At 42.4% G+C, this 23,187-nt stretch overlaps 1 protein-coding gene across 1 annotated transcript in view; it reads left to right on the top strand.

The window, feature by feature from the left end:
• Window positions 1-17,714: 17,714 nt before the first annotated feature.
• The window catches only part of LOC136323339 (sodium/potassium-transporting ATPase subunit alpha-4), a 36,628-nt gene continuing 31,155 nt past the window's right edge, over window positions 17,715-23,187 (top strand). Inside the window, exons 1-5 of the mRNA XM_066255166.1 lie at window positions 17,715-17,744; window positions 17,928-17,987; window positions 20,019-20,222; window positions 21,028-21,141; window positions 22,859-22,993. Of these exons, the coding sequence (XP_066111263.1) occupies window positions 17,715-17,744; window positions 17,928-17,987; window positions 20,019-20,222; window positions 21,028-21,141; window positions 22,859-22,993 (543 nt within the window). The remainder of the gene's footprint in view (window positions 17,745-17,927; window positions 17,988-20,018; window positions 20,223-21,027; window positions 21,142-22,858; window positions 22,994-23,187) is intronic.

Below are 23,187 nucleotides of genomic sequence, written 5' to 3'. Positions count from 1 at the left end.
CCTGTCTATCCCGAGATTTCTCTCTCCTTAACAACAACAACAAAAAAGTGATAAGCATCCAAATAAAGATTGAAACCTAGACTAGTCAGGCTACAGGGCCACCTTCTAACCACTATGCCACCCTCCTTTGCAGCTACAGGGACAGGACAACTGTGGACACAGAGAAAGCTGGCCAGGCCCATGATTCACTGAACTGGGGAAGCTGCAAAGGAAACCAGGAATTTGTGGATGATGAATCTTTGAGCAGTAGAAGCTAGGCAGAGCCTGTGATTAGAACCAGAGAAAGGGAGAGGGTATGATCTTAAAGATGCAGTAGCAGGTTAGGAAAAAAGATACAAAGATATTCAAGAAACTGCTAGATGAACCGGTGAGAGAATCTTACTACTGGATGTACGATTATATAGATGTTCAGGCCAACTTCTGGCCCAGGTAGAATGCTTTTCATGGCATTTCCCTGTTATCTAATGAATCAAAAACATGATGATTCATCAGACAGATGACAAGATAAATATCCATAACCCTAAGAATGCAATAAAAAAAATAAGGAATGATTAGATTAGTGTCAAAGGAAAACATTTAATACAAAGTGAGTCTTTTAAAAACATCCTTGACTCCAGTGAATTCAGTAGAAAAATTTTCCCAGATTCTCCAAAAAGCATTCTTATATAATTATTTAACTATATTAAAATATAGAAAATAATTTTATATTGCTCAGCTTATTTTATGAGCCAAATATGGTTTTGATAGAATTTAATTTAAAATATGTATAACACCCTGGCCAGGTAACTCAGTTGGTTAGAGCATCACCCCACTATGCCAAAGCTATAGGTTTGATCCCCAGTCGGGGCACATACAAGAATCAACCAATGAATGCATAAATAAGTGAAACAACAAATCTATGTTTCTCTTTCTCTCCCTTCCATTCTCTCTAAAATCAATCAATAAATAAAATATGGGTAATTTGACTACCACCAAATAGTAGACTGCAAGAAAAGTACAGTACATTATACAGAAAACTGACAACTAACATTCACTAAAAAGATGATTAAATAATTATTTCATAAAATGATGAGGTTATCAGTAAAATTTAGCATCTATTACTGATTTAAATGTTAGAGGAGCCTGGCCAATGGTGGTGCGGTGGATAGGGTGTGGACCTGCAACACTGAGGTCTCAAGTTCGAAACCCTGAGGTCACCAGCTTGAGCTCAGGCTCATCTGGTTTGAGCGCAGTCTCATCACCTTGAGCGTGGGGTCGCTGGCTTGAGCATGGGATCATCAACGTAATCCTATAATCTTTGGCTTGAACCCAGAAATTGTTGGCTTGAAAGTCAAGGTCACTGGCTTGAGCAAGGGGTCACTTGGTCTGCTGTAGCCTCCCAGTCAAGCTTCATATGAGAAAGCAATCAAAGAACAACTAAGGTGCTGCAACAAATTGATGCTTTTCATCTCTCTTCCCATCTGTCTGTTCCTATCTGTCCCTCTCTCTGTCTCTCTTGCAAAAAAAAAAAAGAGTTAATCCAATTCATGGGTGAGACAAAGGACTGCTATAAACCTAGATATTGCTTAAACTCACTGACGAACACTTGGCCTAAGGTCCAGAGAAGGGTCAGCAGCTTGAAAGTGCCATGGATGTATGAGAAGGAACTGAATTGTCTGACTTCAAGTTGAGGGTTGAAGGGTGCAATCAATGCTCTGCCAATCTGGGGCGTTGCTCCATTACTCAGCAACCAAGCTCTTCTTAGCTTCTGAGGTGGAACCAATTTAGCCATCCTCAGCAGCCAGGCCAACTCACTTCAATCGAGCCATGGCTGCAGGAAAGGAAGAGAGAGAGAGAGAGAAGTGTGAGGGGGAGGGGTGGAGAAGAAGATGGGCTCTTCTCCTGTGTGTTCTGACAGGGAATCGAACGCAGGACATCCACACACTGAGCTGATGCTCTACCACTGAGCCAACCAGCCATGGCCCACTGTTCCTTTCTTGAGCCTTTTCCTCACACAGCCTGCAGGTACAGGTGAATGCCAAATCTGAGTTATGACTAACCTGGCTGACACTGCTAGCCTCACCCTAATGATTCCCTGATGCCCTGCCCCACCCCATTCAGGCTCCAGGCCCCAACCTCTTTCAAAAGCTTATCCACTCAAACTACCAGCCTGGGCCCATGCTGAAGACATTCCTAAAATTTCTAGAATGTCCAGCCTGACCAGGCGGTGGCACAGTGGATGCAGAGGATCCAGGTTCGAGACCCTGAGGTCGCCAGCTTGAGCGCGGCTCATCCGGTTTGAGCAAAGCTCACCAGCTTGGACCCAAGGTCACTGGCTCGAGCAAGGGGTTACTTGGTCTGCTGAAGGTCCGCGGTCAAGGCACATATGAGAAAGCAATCAATGAACAACTAAAGTGCCACAACAAAAAACTGATGATTGATACTTCTCATCTCTCTCTCCGTTCCTGTCTGCCCCATCTATCCCTCTCTCTGACTCTCTCTGTCTCTGTAAAAAAATTAAATAACATTAAATGTCCACAAACTCCAAATAAGCACAGCAAGCCTTAACATGTCCTGTCCCTCTTGCTGAGCAGTGCTAGGCCAAGCATTAGTGGCAGCCAATCTTGGTTCACAGCATAACCGCTCCCAAGCACCTACAAACCCAGCACAGGCAGCTACTACCCATAGACCCTTCTATAAGGTGGCCCTGAGATAAACATTTCAAAGTTCCTCCCAAGAGACCCCAGCACAACTGATGGCCAGTTTCAGACCTTCTAGAGCACTACCAAACTAGTGCCACAAATGACATACCCGAAAAGTAGATTTAGCAGACCCAGGAGCCCCACTAAATTAAATCTAGATTCATGAGGTCAGCCCACACATAACAGCTTGTCCACTGTAGTCACAGCCAGTCCTCACAGCCAGTCAGCTTGAGAATCAATCTACCCACTTACATGCCAACAACAATCAAGGCTCAACTACAACAGAAGGGCACAAACAACCTGCTCAAGGGACACCCCTGGAGCACCCAGCTCAGGTGACCAGGAAGGCTGAGCCGCTAGGCCCCATAGGACACCTACTAGATACATAAGGCTACTTTGCCAAAATTGGGAGACATAACTACCTAATATATAGGAAAAAACACAGGAAGGCAGCCTAAATGAGGAAACAAAGAAAACTGTCCCAAATAAAAGAACAAAACAAAACTCCAGAACCACACAAAGTGGAAGCAAGCAATCTATCAGATACGCAGTTCAACACATTGGTTATATGGATGCTTAATGAACTTACAGGTAAAATAGATGATCTCAGTGAGAATTTCTTTTTCTTTTTAAGTTGTTTTTTTTCCTATTTTTTTAAAATTTTATTTTATTTATTTGTTTTTAGAGAGGAAGAGAGAGGAGAGAGAGACAGAGAGAGAAGGGGGAGGAGCTGGAAGCATCAACTCCCATACGTGCCTTGACCCGGCAAGCCCAGGGTTTCGAACCGGCGACCTCAGCATTTCCAGGTCAACGCTTTATCCACTGCGCCACTACAGGTCAGGCCTCAGTGAGAATTTCAACAAAGAGATAGGAAACATTTAAAAAGGAGATAAAAAAACTAAGGGAAAAAAAACCTGACCAGTGGTAGAGCAACAGATAGAACATATACCTGGACTCTGAGGACCCAGGTTTGAAACCCCAACACCATCAGCTCGAGCGCGGGATCATCAACTTGACCCCATGATCCCTGGCTTGAACCCAGAGGTTCCTGGCTTGAAGCCCAAGGTCACTGGCTTGAACCCAAGGTCACTGGCTTGAGCAAGGGGTCACTTTCTTGTCTGGAGCCCCCCGTGTCAAGGCAAATATGAGAAGTAATCAATGAACAACTAAAGTGATGCAACTAATAGTTGATTCTTCTCATCATCTCTCTCCCTTTCTGTCTGTCTGTCTGTCTGTCTCTCTCTCTCTCTCTCTCTCTCACACACACACACACACACACACAGGGAAAACACAGGCCTGACCAGTGGTGGCACAGTGGATAAAGCCAGTGGTGGAATTCAAATAATTTAACAACTGCTTCTCTGTTCTAATGACCATTTTAGGTATATAAAAAAATATACCAAAAGGTAGTTTATTATTTCACGCATTTAATAATTAAATAAGAACAATAAAAGAGGCACACAAAACTAGATTATAAGAGTTTTAGCCTGACCAGGCAGTGGTGCAGTGGATAGAGTGTCGGACTGGGATGCAGATGACCCAGGTTCGAGACCCCGAGGTCGCCAGCTTGAGCGTGGGCTCATCTGGTTTGAGCAAAAGCTCACCAGCTTGGACCCAAGGTCACTGGCTCAAGCAAGGGGTTACTCGGTCTGCTGAAGGCCCACGGTCAAGGCACATATGAGAAGGCAATTAATGAACAATTAAAGTATCGCAATGTGCAACGAAAAACTAATGATTGATGCTTCTCATCTCTCTGTTTCTGTCTGTCTGTCCCTTTCTATCCCTCTGTCTGACTCTCTCTGTGTCTCTGTTAAAAAAAAGAGAGAGTTTTAAATTATTAATAAAAAATATTAAATAATACCTGACAAAAACAAAAAAAACTGTTATTTAAGCTATTTCCATATTGCTTTTGATTGGCATTCTCACTTGAAAGTTTTTTCACCTATGGACAGAATGAACATTACTATAAGTGCTTAGAATATGCTGTTGTTCAGATGAATGCTTAAAAAGAGCAAGGAACGTAAATTTGTGATTTCTACACTGGACAGCTGCCCAGGCAGCCACCTTAGAGAGAACCCTGATTACAAGTGCCATTTTAACAACTCATTTGCCAAACTCAACAAAAAAACTAGGTATTGGTTCTGCTGAACCACTGCTAACTGGCTGAATCCCACCACTGGATCAACCTGGGATGCTGAGGTCCCCAGTTCAAAACCCCAAGGTTGCTGGCTTGAGCATGAGTTTGCCAGCTTGAGTGCAGGGTTGCTGTCCTGAGTGCAGGATAAGTCTCTAGCTTGAGCCCAAGGTCACTGGCTTGAGCAAGGGATCACTGGCTCCACGTAAGCCCAATTAAGGCATGTATGAGAAACAATCAATGAACCACTGAAGTGAAGCATCTATAAGTTGATGATGCTCGTCTCTCACTCTTCTCTCTCTCTCTCTTGCAAATCAAAAAAAATAAAAAAGGAAAGAAGAAAGAATACAATAACTGAAATAAAAAATATATATATATTAGATGGAATTAACAACAAATTAGATGAAGCAGAGAATTAAATAAAAGATTTAGAAAATAAGGAAGCAAAAAACACCCAATTGGAACAGCAAAACAAAAAAAGAACCTCTCAAAATAAGGATAGTTTAAGGGACCTCTGGAACAACATCAAGTATAACAACATTCACATCTCAGGCATACCAGCAGGAAAAGAGAAAACAAGGAATTGAACACCCATTTGAAGAAATAACTGAACACTTCCCTAACTTGACAAAGAAAATAAAACTACAGGTCTAGGAAACACAGAGTCCTAAACAAGATGAACATCATGACACATCATAGGTAAAATTGCAAAAATTATCGCTGGCTGTAGCTCAGTTGGTTGGAGCATCATCCCAATGCACCAATGTTGCAGTTTTGATCATCAGTCAGGGCACATACAAGAATCAAAGAATCAACCAGTGAATGCATGGATAAGTGTGGCAACAAATTGATGTCTCTTTCTCCCTTTCAAATAAAAAGATAATAGGGCCTGACCAGGCAGTGGTGCAGTGGATAGAGCATCGGAGGATGCAGAGGACCCAGTTTCAAAACCCCAAGGTCACCGCTTGAGCATGGGCTCACCCAGCTTGAGTGAGGGCTCACCAGCTAGAGTGCGGGGTGGCTGGCTTGAGCGTGGGATCATAGACATGACCTCATGTTTGCTGTTTTCAGTCCAAAGGTTGCTAGATTGAGCCCAAGGTCACTGGCTTGAGCAAGGGGTCACATGCTCTGCTGTAGTCCCCCAGTCAAAGCACATATGAGAAAGCAATCATTGAACAACTAAGGAGACTAAGGAGCCACAACAAAGAATTGATGCCTCTCATCTCTCTCCCTTCCTGTCTGTCTGTGTGTCCTTATCTGTCCCTCTCTCTGTCTCTCTCTCTCTCTCTTTCTGTCTCTGTCACAAATAATAATAATAATAATAATAATAATAGCAAAAGTTAAAAAGAATGAATAAACTTTTTTTTTTTTACAGACACAGAGAGAGAGTCAGAGAGAGGGATAGATAGAGACAGACAGAAACAGAAAGAGACGAGAAGCATCAATCATCAGTTTTTCACTGCGACACCTTAGTTGTTCATTGATTGCTTTCTCTGACCACAGGCCTTCAGCAGACCGAGTAACCCCTTGCTCGAGCCAGAGACCTTGAGTCCAAGCTAGTGAGCTTTTGCTCAAATCAGATGAGCCCGCACTCAAGCTGGCGACCTCGGGGTCTCGAACCTGGGTCCTCCAAAACTCTATTCACTGCGCCACAGCCTGATCAGGCAAAAAGAACAAATCTTAAAAGTAGCAAGAGCAAAACAGTTAGTTACCTACCTGGAAGCTCCCACAAAACTGTCAGCTGATTTCTCAACAGAAACTTTGCAGGTTATAAGGGATTGGCACAAAATATTTAAAGTGGTGTAAAGTAAGGACCTACAACCATGATTACTCTACCCAGAAAAGCTATCATTTAGAATCAAAGGAGAGATAAAGAGCTTTCCAGACAAGAAAAAGCTGAAGTAGTTCCTCACCATCAACCCAAGAAATATGAAAGGGATTTCTTAAAGAAGAAAAAAAATAAAAAATATGAATAAGAAAATATTGCAAAGAAAAAATACTCACTGACAAAGGCAAACACACACATAATAAAAGTAGTGGATTAACCAACACTAAAGCTACTACGTACAAAACTTCAAAGGCAAAAATACGAAGATTATGTATAATTACAATAGTAAATTAAGGAATACATACAAACACACACACACAAAAGTAGTAAAACATAATTGAAAAGCCCTGACTGGTTGGCTCAGTGGTACAGCATCAGCCCAGCATGTGGATGCCCCAGATTTGATTCCTGGTCAGGGCACACAGGAGAAGCAACCATCTGCTTTTCCACTCCTCCCCTTCTCTCTCTCTCTCTCTCTCTCTCTCTCTCTCTCTCTCTTCATCCCACAGCCATGGCTCTATTGGTCCAAGTGCATCAGCCTTGGGTGCTGAGGATAGCTCCGTGGAGCCTCCACCTCAGGTGCTAAAAAGAGCTTGGTTGCAAACAAGGCCTTAGATGGGCAGAGCATTAGCCCCAGATGGGGGTTGCCAGGTGGATTCCGGTTGGGGTGCATGCAGGAGTCTGTCTCTGTATCTCCTCTACTCATAAATAAATAAATAAGTAAATAAATAGAAATTTTAAAAACATCAATATTTAGGGGGTGAATAAAAATGGTAGTGATTTTAAAATGTGTTCAAACTTAAGCGACCATCAACTTAAAATAGACTGCTATAAACATCATTTGGTATTTATGAAGCACATGATAACTGCAAACCAAACGTCAATAAGAGAAGTACAATAAATAAAGGGAAAGGAATCCAAATATAACACTACAGAAAGGTAGAAATATACAAAACAACAAGAATATAAATAACTATATATCTATCAATAGTCACTTTAAACATAAATTGATTTAATGCTTCCATCAAATGACAAATGGACAGCCTAATTGGTAATGGCTTAGGAAATTGAGCTTTGGCCCAAGATGCTGAGGGCCCCAGTTTGAAACTCCAAGGTCGACAGGTAGAGTGCAGGCTCACCAACTTGAGCAAGGGGTTGCTGGTTTGAGTGTGGGCTCACCAGCTTGAACATGGGATCACCAGTTTGAGCCTGGGATTATCAACATAATCCCAAAGTCGCTGCTTGAACCCAAGGTCACTTGAGAAAGGGGTCACTGGCTCAGCTTATGCCCCTGGGTCAAGGCATGTATGACAAGCAATCAATGAACAATTAAAGAGACACAATGCTGAGGACCCAGGTTTAAAACCCAGAGGTCATCAGCTTGAGCACACACTCACCAGCTTGAACACAGGGTTGCTGGCTTGAGTGTGGGATCATCGACACGACCCCATGGTCACTGGGTTGAGCCCAAAGGTCACTGGTTTGAAGCCTGAGGTCACTGGCTTGAGTCTGAGGTTGCTGGCTTGAGCAAGGGGCCACTGGCTCAGATGAAGCCCCTCCGCCAGTCAAGGCACATATAAGAAAGCAATCAATGAACAACTAAGGTGCTGCAACTATGAGTTGATGCTTCTCTGTCCCTTTCTGTCTCTTTCTCACCCTCTCTCAAAAAATAAACAAAACAAAAAAAACCACAGAAACAAATTCATAGATACAGAGAACAAACTGATGACTGCCAGATGGGAGGTTGGGGAGCAGGGTGAAAAGATGAAGGGAAGGGGATGGTGAAAAAAGTGAAAGGATTAAGAAGTACAAACTGGCAGTTACAACCTAGTCATGGGATGTAAAGTACAGCTTATGGGATATAGTCAATTATATTGTAATAACTATATTTGGTGTCAGGTGCATACAAGACTTACGAGGAGATCATTTTGTAAATTATATAAATATCGCCTGACCAGGCAGTGGCGCAGTGGATAGAGTGTCAGACTGGATGCGGAAGGGCCAGATTTGAGACCCCGAGATTGCCAGCCTGAGCATGGGTTCAACTGGTTTGAGCAAAAGCTCACCAGCTTGGACCCAAGGTCGCTGGCTCAAGCAAGGGGTCACTCGGTCTGCTGAAGGCCCATGGTCAAGGCACATACGAGAAAGCAATCAATGAACAACTAAGGTGTCGCAATGAAAAACTGATGATTGATGCTTCTCATCTCTCTCCATTCCTGTCTGTCCCTATCTATCCCTTTCTCTGACTCTCTCTCTGTCTCTGTAAAAAAAAAAAATTAAAATTAAAATTAAAAAAATTATATAAATATCTAACTACTATGGTGTACAGCAGAAACTAATATAATATTGAATGTCAACTGTAATTTTAAAATAAAAATTTATTTTAATTTTTTCATTGATTTGAGTGAGAGAGAGAGGAGAGAAAAGCATCAACTTGTTGTTTCACTTAGTTGTTCTATGTAGTTGTACACTCACTGGTTGCTTCTCATATGTTCCCTGACCAGGAATCAAACCTGCAACCTTAGCACACCAGGACAATGCTCTATTCATCCACTGAACCACCCAGCTAGGGATAAAAAAAAAAATTTTAAGAGTCAATTCAATACTAATCAAAATATTCACTCTAATTTTATAAAACATGACATGTTTGTTTTGACATTTAGCTACAAGAGTGATTGGGCATGAATATTAGAGTTTTTATAAGTAATTATTAAGTAAACTGTGATACTAACATATTTACCCTAACAGATTTTAAAATATAGCTGATACAAATGATGATTTGCAAACTTTTTAACATTGAGATAAAACCTGAAAATTAATTATTCATTGAACATATATTTAGAAACTATTTGTGGACAAACCACTCTGTGGCAGGAAGTATTCTAGGAGCTGAGTACACAACCATGACTAAGCCAGGAGAGGTCCCCAGGATCACAAAGAAACAGCTAAATAAGCAAGATAATGTCAGAAGGCAAAAAGTGCAGTGAAGACTAAAAGTGAAGTGATGGGTTGAGGGCTGCATGTAAGAGGGGCCATTTTGGATTTGGCAAACAGAGAGAGAAAGCCTCCCTAAAGAGGTAGACTTTTGAGCTAAAATCTCTGGAACAGAATAAGGTTTCTAAAAATAATTTCAATGGATTTAATGTGAGTAAAGTTCTTTGGAGGCTCTCATATGTGCAAGGCTGGGCTGAGTGCTGTTGTCACATAGAGCATATATGAACTTGGTGATTTTAACTTTAATTCTACCGTTGTTCTTAAGGATTTTATGGTGTACATTCTATACAACAAATGGGAGAAAATATTTGTAATGCCTATGACAAGTGGTTTCTACAAACCAATAGGAAAAAGAAACCAAAAAATGGAACAAATGATAAGAATAACAATTAACAAAAATAAAAATGAAATCGAGAAAAACAATAAATATCAGAAAAATTCTCTCCTAAACAATACAAAAATGCACATTAAAAGTATATGATACCGGCCCTGGCCGGTTGGCTCAGCGGTAGAGCGTCGGCCTAGCGTGCGGAGGACCCGGGTTAGATTCCCGGCCAGGGCACACAGGAGAAGCGCCCATTTGCTTCTCCACCCCTCCGCGGTGCCTTCCTCTCTGTCTCTCTCTTCCCCTCCCGCAGCCAAGGCTCCATTGGAGCAAAGATGGCCCGGGCGCTGGGGATGGCTCTGTGGCCTCTGCCTCAGGCGCTAGAGTGGCTCCAGTCGCAACATGGCGACGCCCAGCATGGGCAGAGCATCGCCCCCTGGTGGGAAGAGCACCGCCCCATGGTGGGCGTGCCGGGTGGATCCCGGTCGGGCGCATGCGGGAGTCTGTCTGACTGTCTCTCCCTATTTCCAGCTTCAGAAAAAAAAAAAAAAGTATATGATACCAAATTTCACCAAACATAATGATAAAAATGTAAAAGATCAAGATCATCCACTATAATCAAAGGTGTGGGGAGTAGACATCCTTGTATTTTGTTCCTGGGATATAGATGAGAAGAGCCCTTTTGAAAAGAAATCAGACAGAATCAAGATTTTAAATGAGAGTATCCTATGATTCAGAAACAGGAATTGGTTCTATAGAAATTGAAGCTCAAGGGCCTAAAGGTAGCTCTGATAAGGGTGCCAATATACTAATTTATTTTTCATTTTTAAATCATTTTCATTTTTTAATTATAGTTGACATACATTATTATATTAGTCTCAGGTGTACATCCCAGTGATTAGATACTACATAACTTACTAAGTGATCATCTCAGTAAATCTCAAACCCATCTGACACCATACATGGTTATTAGAATATTATTGACCATATTCTTTATGCTGCACTTTACATTCCCCATGACTGTTCTGTAGCAACCAGTCTGTACTTCTTAATCCCTTCACCTTTTAACCCATCCCCCCAAACCATCTGATCTATCAAAATGTTCTCTGTATCTATGAGTCTGTTTCTATTCTGCTTATTCATTTATTTTGTTTTTTAGATTCCATTTTTGAGAGATGTGTATTTATTGCCATTTCATTGTTACTAGTTTTATCTTTTTCTTCTTAAAGAAGACTCTTTAACATTTCATGTAATATTGGTTTGGTGGTGATGAACTCCTTTAGCTTTTCCTTGTCTGGGAAACTCTTTATATGGCCTTTGATTCTAAATGATAGTTTTGCTGGGTAGAGTAATCTTGGTTGTAGGTCCTTGCTTTTCATTACTTTGACTATTTCTTGCCAATCCCTTTGGGCTTTCAAAGTTTCTGTTGAAAAATCAGCTGACAGTCTATGGGAGCTTCCATGTAGGTAATTAACTGCTTTGCTCTTGCTGCTTTTAAGATTCTCTCTTTGTCTTTAACCTTTTGTATTTTAATTATGAAGTGTCTTGGTGTGGGCTTCTTTGGGTTTATATATTTTTTGTTTGTTTGTTTGGGTTTTTTTTTTTTGCATTTTTCTGAAGCTGGAAACAGGGAGAGACAGTCAGACAGACTCCCGCATGCGCCTGACTGGGATCCACCCGGCACGCCCACCATGGGGCGGTGCTCTGCCCATGCTAGGCGTCGCCATGTTGCAACCAGAGCCACTCTAGTGCCTGAGGCACAGGCCACAGAGCCATCCCCAGCGCCTGGGCCATCTTTGCTCCAATGGAGCCTTGGCTGCGGGAGGGGAAGAGAGAGACAGAGAGGAAGGCGCGGCGGAGGGGTGGAAAAGCAAATGGGCACTTCTCCTGTGTGCCCTGGCCGGGAATCGAACCCGGGTCCTCTGCATGCTAGGCCGACGCTCTACCGCTGAGCCAACCAGCCAGGGCTGGGTTTATGTATTTTAACCGACTTTAGAGAGTAAAGAAGAGAAAGAGAGGCATTGCTCTGTTGTCCCACTTGTTTATGCATTCATTGGTTGATTCTTGCATGTGCCCTGACTGGGGATCAAACCTGCAATGTTAGCATATCAGGACAACACTCTAACCAACTGAGCTACAAGGCCAGGGCTGGGTTCATGTTGTTTTGGGACTACCTGTACATCCTGGAATTGTATATCTATTTCCTTCACCAGGTTAGGGAAATTTTCTGTCATTATTTTTTCAGATAAGGTTTCAACTTCTTGCTCTCTTTTTATTCCAGCACCCCAATATGCGTATGTTAGTACACTTGAAGTTGTCCCAAAGGCTCCTTACATGATTCTAATTTTTAGGATTTTTTGTTTTTTGGTTGTTTTTTTTTTGCTGTTCTAATTGTGTGGGTTTTACTTACACTGCAAATCACTGATTTGATTCTTAGCTTTATCTTCTCTACTGTTGATTCCTTGTAAATCATTCAGTTAGTGTATCTTTCATTTCTGACTGGTCCTTTTTTATGCTGTTGCGGTTCTAAGTTCATTGAGCATCCTTATAACCAGTGTTTTGAATTGTGCATCTAGTAGATTGTCTCCATTGAGTTTAGTTTTTTCTGTGGAGTTTTGTTCTGTTCTTTCATTTGGGACATGTTTCTTTGTCTCCTCGTTTTGTCAGCCTTCCTGTGTTTGTTTCTGTGTATTAAGTAGGCTGCTACATCTCCCAGGTTTGGTAGAGTGGCCCTAATGTAGTAGGTATTCTGCAGGGTCAGATGGCACAGCCTTCTAGATCACTGAAGCTGGGCACTCAGGTACACCTCCATGTGAGCTGTGTACACCCTCCTCTTATAGTTAAGCTTTGATTGCTGTTGGCACATTAATGGGACGGATTTACCCCCAGGCTGATCAACTACAAGGACTGGCTGCAACCACTGACCACCGACCTCCAACCACAGTGGAGAATCAGCTGTGCAGGAGCCCACACTACAGAGTAGGACTTACTTCAGTGGGACTCTGGTACCCACTGAGTCCACCCCTTGAGTGTGTCACTTGTGAAGGTGGCTGGGTAGTGATGCTTAGACATGGTCTGAAGTTGTCCACAGGATGGGATGTGCTGCCTCCAGGGCCTCCCAGGAGGTGCAGGCCAAGGTCAACCACTACCTGTGCTCTGCCTGGGGCCACTTGGCATAAAATACAAAGTGATCTGCGGATTGCTGCTACTTGTGTTAAGCTTGGAGGTGCACAAGAGAGGCCAAGTTGCGAACCAAGGCCAGCTGCTGCTAGTGCTGGGGTCGGGGCCACTTAGTGAGAAGTATGAGACATGCTGAGAGTAGATGCTGCTTATTTGAGAAATTTAAGAAAATCTGAAACATGAGCTAAGACAGGTCATTTGTACGAAAAAGCCACTGGAAACAGCTGATGAATGGGCCTGAAATTTGAATGGGGGAGGGCCTCAGGGAATCACCAGGGTAGGGCCAACAATGTGAGCTGAATTGATGAAGCCTCAGATACAGCACCTCCTTTCTGGCTCAACAGCAGGAGGACTCATCGAAGGAACAATGGCCTCTGCTAGCACTTCTTTTTTTTTTTTTTTTTAAGATTTACCACCGTATATTTTTTTAATGCTTTTATTTGAGTTTGTTTTTTGTTTTTGTTTTTTTTTAATAGAGGAGAGAGAGAGAGAGACAGAGAGAGAAGGTAGGGAGGAGCTGGACTCTGCTAGCACTTCTGTCTGGAGTAAGCTGCTCCCCAACTCTCATCCTAATGCCAGACAATTCAGTTCCTCCCCATAGGTCTCTAGTGCCTTTCAATCTGCTGCCCTAGTGCTAGAGCTCAGGATAGTGTGTTAGAGTAAGTCCGTGTGCAGGCCCTTTAAGAGGGACTGCATGGGACTTCAACAGCCCTCCTTCATCTTCAATCCCTGCTGGTTTTTACAGCCATAAGTTATGGGGTCTTCTCTTCCCAGCACTAGAACCTGGGATGGGTGGCCTGGTGTGTGCCTGGGACCCCTCACTCCTCAGGAAGCCCTCTGCAGCCAAGATATCACTCCCAATTTATATCCACCACACATGGGTGTGATGCCAACCCATTCTGCATCTCCACCCCTCCTACCAGTCTCAATGTGGCTTCTTCTTTAATTCCCTAGTTGTAGGACTTCCACTGAGTCAGAGATCAGGCTATTCTAAATGATAGTTGTCTTGTAGTTTAGTTGTAATTTTGGTGTGGTTGTGGGAGAAGGTGAGTACCATGTTTACCTACGCTGCAGTCTTGCCTGGAAGTGCGCTAATGTTTTTAATGGTCAAAAAATTAAGTGAAAAATAGTCTATAAATCCATCAGTCATGGGAATGATTGAATAGACCATGGTCATTACAGAGTATAAAATGTCACCCCAATAAATAAAAAGGAAAAAATACAGTATATCAAATGCCTTATAGTCACTAAAAAGCTTCACAGACATGACAGATTGAAAAATAAGAGAGTTGATTCTATAAAAGTTTAGAGTGTCTCAATATGGACAAGAGTGTGGTGGTTATGGGGTGGGGAGGGGAACGGGGAGGGGGGGCACAAAGAAAACCAGATAAAGGTGACGGAGGACAATCTGACTTTGGGTGATGGGTATGCAACATAATTGAATGACAAGATAACCTGGAGATGTTTTCTTTGAACATATGTACTCTGACTTATTGTTACCCCATTAAAATTAATAAAAATTTATTTTTAAAAAAGTGTCTCTCTCTTCGATTCCCGGCCAGGGCACACAGGAGAAGCGCCCATTTGCTTCTCCACCCCTCCCCCGCGCCTTCCTCTCTGTCTCTCTCTTCCCCTCCCGCAGCCAAGGCTCCATTGGAGCAAAGATGGCCTGGGCGCTGGGGATGGCTCTGTGGCCTCTGCCCCAGGCGCTAGAGTGGCTCTGGTCGCAACATGGCGACGCCCAGGATGGGCAGAGCATCGCCCCCTGGTGGGCAGAGCGTCGCCCCTGGTGGGCGTGCCGGGTGGATCCCGGTCGGGCGCATGCGGGAGTCTGTCTGACTGTCTCTCCCTGTTTCCAGCTTCAGAAAAATGAAAAAAAAAAAAAAAAAAAAGTGTCTCTCTCATGATAGCTGTTTGTATAAACATAGAAAGAGATTGGAAGGCCATGCAGCACACTGTCAACAGCAGTTAACATCGGCACTGGGGAGATAGAAAGTGGAACTTTGTTTTTATTTGTACTTTTTTTTTTTCTTAGAGAGAAAAAGTCGGGAAGGGAGGGTGAGTAGAGAGATGAGAAGAAGCATCAACTCTTAGTTATTTTACTTTAGTCATTTATCGATTGCTTCTCATATGTGCCTTTTTGGAGTGAGGGGCTCAAACTGAGCCAGTGAATCCTTGCTAAATCAGTGACCTTGGGCTGTATGGCTAATGCGTGGCCATGCAGATTCTCATTGAATTCAGGCAGATAGTAAAGGAACTATGAAGCTGGAGGATGGTGGGCCATTCTAATTTATTGGAGGCTCACAAAGACAGGCAAGCCAAAAGAAGAAAGAAAAAGAAAAAATACAAAGGGAAAGGAAAACCAGCTTTTCACAGTGGAGGGCAAGGAATCAGGAAACCAACTGCACTTCTCAGTGGTGGGGCACAATCTAATCCCATCGACCCTGAGTGGATGCCCTTATATCCTTACAATAGTGCTGTCACATGCTCCTGCACTAATTGCACAAAGTGCTTGCAGCCAGTAAAACTGTGAGCAAGCCTAACACAGCTATTTTCCCCTCATGGGCTCAAGCCAGTGACCTTGGGATCACGTTGACAATCCTGTGCTTCTAGCCAATGACCTTCGGTTTTCAAACTGGGGCCCTCAGCATTTCAGGCCAATGCTCAATCCGTTGCACCACCACATTGTACTTTTTTTTTTAGTTTTTATCTATTGATTTTTTAGAGAGAGGGGAGAGAGAGAGAGAAGGCAGGGAGGAGGAGTGGGAAGCACCAACTCATAGTAGTTGCTTCTCAGATGTGTCTTGACCACGCAAGCCCAAGGTTTCTAACCGGTAATCTCAGCATTCAAAGTGGACACTTTATCCACTGTGTTACCACAGGTCAGGCACATGTGTGTACATCTTTAATAGAGAAGAAAAGTCCAACCTATTAAAGAAACAGACTACTTTTTTCCCAGCTGGGTAGGCAACATTTCTATTTCTGAATATTGACAGAGGATTGAAGTAGCACCAAGATAGATATTATCTGACACAGTAATATTTTTAAAATGCAATTAAATATTAAACAATAGAAACAGAAAATATATGTGAGATGAAAAAATGTATAAATGATAGAAATATATATCTGCATCATCTTTTTGGGAAGAAAAATAGTATGACATACATAAAACATATGAAGTTAATACAAACAAATCACTTACCTAAATGCAAAGAAGGTGAATGGAAGAGACAGACATGTCATATTAAAATGAGAAAGCACAATGTTATCACATGAAAAAGCACATGTTTACTCTCACTGAGAAGAGCTGCACATTAAGCCACAATAAAACTCATAGTTAATTCAAGCTATTTATTGAGCACATACTATATATGTTAGACATTGTACTTTCCATAGAGCACCTTGATTTAATCCTTGCTCTTGATTTCTTGAGAAGTAGATGGTGTCCCCTTCTCAGATGAAGAAACAGAGGCACATAGATGTTAAGTAACTTGCCCAAAGTCACACAACTAGTAAGCAGAGGAGCCAGGATTCTGACTCAAAAGGCCAAGCAAGATCTGAACTATCCTGCTGTCTGATCTAAAACTAAAAGTGCAAGGTCAATGCTGGCAGGAAAGTGCGCCTCAGCAAAAGTGTACTCACACACAGAGTGCCTGCTTTATTTTTTAAGTCAGCTATCTAAGGTACTTCTAAGTACCAAACTGAGGCTTTGTTCTAGTTTTGCCCTCAAACTGAAATTCTCTCTGTGTTAGAACCTACTCCAATCACCCTCATACCCAGAGGCTGAGACTTCTGGGTTCTTGGTTAGAACTTTCATGAAGCCTTTGTGATGGCAGACCTGGGCTGTTGCCATGGTGCCCACAAGCCTAGGGCTGGGATCCCAGCATGTCCTGAAGCCCACCTGGCCCCTCCACTACCACTGCACTTCCTACCTGCTCAGGACCCTGTGGCATCTTCATCGCTTAAGCACATATTTACCATCTACCCGTTCTTCTCTCAGGCCCTCAACTTCATTTCCTCAACTCCATCTCCTCACTCTTTTGCCTCCAGGTAACTCTCTCAGGCCCCAGACGCTTCTCACCTCTCCCTCTCTGTTCCTAACACTTCCCCTCCCACCTCTGACTGCTACAGCCTTAACCCCCTCACTCTCTTTCTCTCACATCTCCCCACTCTGACCTTTGCACTTCTCTCTTAGTTTTCTCTTAGTCCTCTCCTCCTCGCTCCCCTTTCCCTTCACTTCTTCACTGCCTAACTCTTCCATTTCACTTCTCTCCCTTCCCTCTTTTTCTCCTAATCACTTTATTCTCCTCACTGCTCTATCCCCTCCCCTCTTCACTCTTCACACCATTTCTGTCCTTCTCACCCCTCCCCCCCCCACTCTCTGTTACCTCACTCCCCCTCTCTGCTTTTATCCCACCAGTTGAGCTGGATCAGCTATATCCAGGGACAACTACGGGAGTTGGGGGGGAAAGGGAAACAATGACTTCCCATGAGCAAAATCCAAGCCCAAGACCTAGTAGGGGGCTGAAAAGGGATAAAACAAAGGTGAAGAAGAAAAAACAGAAGATAGCTATGGAGGACCTGAAGAAGGAAGTGGTCATGGTGAGAAAACCCAAAATAAATAGGTGCTGACCAACTGCCCTCTGAAAACATTCCTCAACCCTCAGCCTGTTGATATCTTACCCACAGTCCAGAGCCATCCCTCTTCCCCCTTACTGTTCCTCCCTCTCCCTGGAAATGATCAGAGGTCACCACCTCTCCCTCAATACTCTGCTATCCTCTCAGGACGATCACAAGTTAACTTTGGAACAGCTGAGCACCAAGTATTCTGTGGACTTGACAAAGGTGAGTGAAGGAACTCCCTGAGGGAGGCTAGCAGGACAGGAGCCACCTAACCAATGCTCTCAGCCTTAACCTATACTCAGACAGGTTTCACAGACCACATACATTAAAAGGGTGGTGATGGTAACTACCCCAGAGAGAGCTCAGAATTAGAGAAGAGAATAAATGAATGGTTTACAGCAGCACTTCTCATACCTTTGTCCCTAAGACTCTTTTACATTAATTATCAAGGAACTCAAAGAGCTTTGCTTATGTGGGTTACATCAGATATAATCATTATATTAGAAATTAAAATAGAGAAATTTAAAATATTTCTTAAAATTAATTTTAAAATGAATAAACCCATCATATATTAGAATAATTTTATGACAACTGTGTTTTACAAAATAAAAATAATTTAGTGGCATTTTAAATGCTTGCAAGCCTCTTTAATGTCTAGCTTTCTAATAGAACACAGCAGGATTCTCATATGTTTTCAGTATTAAATCTGTCGCAATATCATGTGTTATGTAGCCTTTGGAAAATTCCATTGTACACTCAAGAGAATGAGACTGAAAAAGAAAAAAAATGATTTAGTATTATTATGAAAATTTTTGAACATGTGGATACCAATAAAAGGGCCTTGGGAACCCGTGGGTCCCCAGACAATACTGAAAACCATTTGTTTAACAGTAAAATCATATATTACTACTATTACTCTATTACTATTACTGCTGCTGCTACTATAGCCACTATTACAATGACCATAGATAAAAACCTTCAATACAAGCCCTCAAAATGTAAGTGCCTGGCCTTGGTCAGTGGCTCAGTGGATAGAGCATCAACCCGGTGTATGGACGTCCTGGGTTCAATTCCTGGTCAGGGCACACAGGAGAAGCGACCATCGGCTTCTCCCTCCACTTCCCCTTTCTCTCCCTTTTCCCCTCTCACAGCCAGTGGCTGGATTGGTTTGAGCATGGCCTTGGGCATTGAGGATAGCTCCACTGGAGCTCATCAGTCTCAGGCACTAAAAATAGTTCAGTACTCAAACATCAACCCATGTTGGAGTTGCTGGATGGATCCCAGTTGGGGCACATGTGGGAGTCTGTCTCACTATCTCCCCTCCACTCACCTTAAAAAAAAAGTAAGCTCCTTTTAGCTCTAGAATTTCTTCACTGAAGGGGCTTCTTGTGGTAACCAAGGAGGAACATAAAAACATGTCTTGTTTTTATTGAAATTGTATATTTTTCAGTGGAAGTGGCTGGTGGGATTAAAGAAGTTTGTTTTACAATCCTCTAGTAAGTTCTACTATCATTTTCTTTCAGAGGAAAAAGTATGCAAGCTTGCACAAAGCTAAAGTGAGAATCTGCGCATTCATGCATTTAACTGTTTTTGTTTTCTATTTCTAAGCTAGACAGTCATAGCGTGAACAGTCTGACATGTTATTGACATTCTGTATTATGTCCCAGTATTACATTAGCCTTGCATGTTATAAACTATCCCTACTAAACTATCCCTACTAAACTATCCCTACTATATTATAAACTATCCCTACTAGTTAGAGCTCCATATGCTTACTCATTTTTGTATCCTACCAGAGTACCAGGCCCAAGATGGATGTTCACAAAGATTTGTGAATTAATCCATAAACTAAAAATTCATCCTGTGTAAGCATGCTAAATGATCATCTCTTTTATAACATAAGTTTTAAAATCCCACTTATATAGGAAGAACTAGTCTGCCCTTCAGAGAATGTTATTTGACTTTAGTCCCATCCTAGGACTATAATCGAAGATCTGGCTCCCCTTTGCTATAGCTATTTATTTTTTTATGATTTTCTACACATTTTTTTTTCAAAGAGAGGAGAGAGAGAAAGAAAGAGAGGAAGGCAGGGGAGAGGACCGGGAAACATCAACTCATAGTTTCTTCTTGTATGTGCCTTGACTGGGCAAGCCTGGGGTTTCAACCTGGCAACCTCAGTGTTCCAGGTTGATGCTTTATCCACTGCGCCACCACAAGCCAGGCTCTGGCCATCCTTATTTCTTCTCCACACAGGGCCTTAGCCCCGAAAAGGCACAAGAAATCCTGATTCGAGATGGACTCAATACACTTACCCCACCACCCACCACTCCAGAATGGGTCAGATTCTGTAAACAAATGTTTGGTGGCTTTTCCATCCTCCTGTGGATTGGTGCCATTCTCTGCTTTGTGGCCAGTGGCATCCAGATGTATTTTAATGCAGAGTCTTCCAAAGATAATGTGAGTATATTCTACTATTACTGTTCAGCCTAGTCTCTGCTTAGTCCCTGACACACTTCTGTTCAGCAGCCTAGCACTCCTGGTGTCCTCTGGAACTCCCAAAGCTTTCCCTATGACTCCCAGGGCATTCTAATGGGAGCTTCTGTGTCTATTGGTTTCCCTGGTCTCTTCTCTGGAAAGCTACTGATTCAGCTCCCCGAGATATATAGTTTCCTCTAGAAACTTACTGTCCTTTGACTATCTTCCCAACTAATCACAATAGTGCTTTGCAGTCTCTTTTTTTTCCCCAGAATTTTTAAAATTTTTATTTATTCATTGATTTGAGAGAGAGAGAGAGAGAGAGAAAAACATAGATTTGTCGTTCCACTTATTTATGCATTCATTGGTTGATTCTTGTATGTGCCCTGACCAGGGATCAAACCCACAACCTTGGCATGTTGGGAGGATACTCTATCCAACTGAGCTACATTGCTAGAGCTCTCTCCCAGGATTTTAATCTCTTCATCTCCTTCCTCCTCATCTCCCTCACTATCTGTCTCCCCACCCCATATATAGCTTTCCTGGAGAGGAGGATATAGGCTTTCATGGACCTGGGATTTTGGTGGCCCCTCACCATAGCCCAGGGTTCCTTCACCAGGAAGCCAAGTAAGCCAGCATTGTCTCATACTCTTCTCAGCTCCTGTTCCCTCCAGCTGAGTCCTATGGTTTCTTGCACCTGGAGAAATGTCTATTCTCCTTGCAATTTTCTGAGAATAAAGAGGAAGAAAAGGATGTACTGATAAAGTTTTTCTTTCCTTACCCCCAGCAATACCTGGGTATTACACTAGTTCTCGTGGTCATCATTACTGGCTGCTTCTCCTATTATCAGGAGTCCAAGAGTTCCAGAATCATGGAGTCTTTTAAGAACATGGTGCCTCAGGTAGGATTGGTGTAAGAGGGATTAGTGAGAGGAGGTATAGAATGTGGCCAAATGCACAATAATTAATTCTCAGGAAGATTATGTCTTATAATGAGTGAGCTGAGTGAGGCTAGTGATGAGAGTGATGTTCACTTAGGTTTTTCTCTATCTGGCTTTAAAAGAACCCTCAGAAAGGTTGCCTATGAAGTACCCACAGTGTTGCCTATGAAGTGGTCTGCTCTAGAATGCATAATCTAAATCCAGTAATTATACTATCAAGCCCCAAATGGAAATATTTTCTTTTTCTAAAAGGTCAAAGGAGGTTGGCAAAACAGGATTCTTCAACTGTCATAAAGACAAAGTACAACTGTGGAACTATTTCAGATTAAGAGGGTAAAGAGACCTGACAATTAAATGGAATGTCTGGTTCTAGACTGACTCCTATGAGGGAGGAGGGAAAATGCTGTAAAAGATATATTAGGTAGATTGACAAAACTGGAATGCAGACAGATTAAAATATTGTGTCAATGTGAAATGTGGTGAAATGGTTAACTATTATGGTTATTTGATATTCTAATTATTAGGAAAAGAACAATGGTGTATATAGAATAAAAGATCATGATCTGTGTAACTTACCCTCAAATGGTTTGAGAAAAGTATTCACGTGCCCCCCTATGTAGAGGTAAAGAACAAATGACAGAGTAAATGGGATTAGGTGTTAATAGGTGAATCTGGGTAAAGATTATACTCGTGTCTTTGGTACAATTTTTATTCTTGCAACTTTTCTAAAAGTTTAGATTACTTTCAGATAAAAAGTGTTTTTAGTATCTGGAAATAATATGACAGTATAAAGAGGTTCTTAGGCACAGGGCTGAAAACTTGAAAAGCAACAGGTTCCAAAATTTCCAATATGATTATATGGTAGCATTATAACCCAGGATCATCTTCTCTCTTTGGCGTGAACATAACTTAATTCCCTGCTTGAGTAAAAGTTTTGGGGAAATGTTTTGGTAGAATAAACTAGGATTTTGGAAACTATCATCAACTTTTGCTACCTAACAAACCACCCCAAGATTCAGTTGCTCAAAACAACAAATATATTTATTCATGGTATATTAATTCTATGGATGGGCTGTTCTTCTGATCTGAAATGAATTTAGCTGGTGTTGGATAATCTAAGATATCCTCATTCACATGTCTGGGGCTCAGCTGAGATTACTGGGGACAGCCACTGCAGCCTTTTTCCTTGTGATCCCTCTTTCTCTAGGAGGCTAGTTTGGGCTTGTTCACTAAGGTGGCAGAGGGGCTCCCAGTGACAACAGGGCAAGCCCCAGTGTGCATGCAGTTTTAAGCCTCTGCTTGCATTACAACTGCTAATGACCTATGAGCCAAAGCAAGCTAGAGCGAAGTCTAAGTATAGGGTTGGAGAGATAGAGCCATCTCTCAGGGGAAGAAGCATCAAAATCACATTGCAAAGAGCCCTGCAAACAGCAATGGTAAGAATTTGCAATCTACCAAAGAGCCTTTCACAAATTATATTCTTATACACCTGGAAATTATATAATGTTCTTAACCAATGTTACCCCAATATGTTTAGTAATTTTTTAAAAAAAATGATGTGGTAAGTCACAGTGTAAGAAAGGGAAATCAGAAAGAAGAAGACCAGGAACAGGAGAAGCCAAGAACAAGATGAGGGCAGCAGAAAACTTGGAAGTGACCCTGTACTATCTTCCTACAGCAAGCTATGGTGATTCGAGGTGGACAGAAGATGCAGATCAATGCACAAAATGTAGTGCTGGGAGACCTGGTAGAAGTGAAGGGTGGAAACCGAATCCCCGCTGACATCCGGGTTATCTCTGCACAAGGATGCAAGGTGAGGGAATGTGGAAAACTAGGGAAGGAAGGAAGGAAGTAAGTAAGGAAGGAAGGAAGGAAGGAAGGAAGGAAGGAAGGAAGGAAGGAAGGAAGGGAGGGATGGAGGGATGGGGGGAGGGAGGGGGAGGGAGGGAGGAAGCCAAGCACGGCCTTGAGGCACTGTGGTGACCTGGGCTCAGTGAAAGAAGTGTG

This window comes from Saccopteryx bilineata, chromosome 2, assembly GCF_036850765.1.
Source record: "Saccopteryx bilineata isolate mSacBil1 chromosome 2, mSacBil1_pri_phased_curated, whole genome shotgun sequence".
Taxonomy (NCBI): Eukaryota; Metazoa; Chordata; class Mammalia; order Chiroptera; family Emballonuridae; genus Saccopteryx; species Saccopteryx bilineata.
Note: the sequence above shows the minus strand (reverse complement) of the source record. Positions and strands in the feature narration are given on the sequence as shown.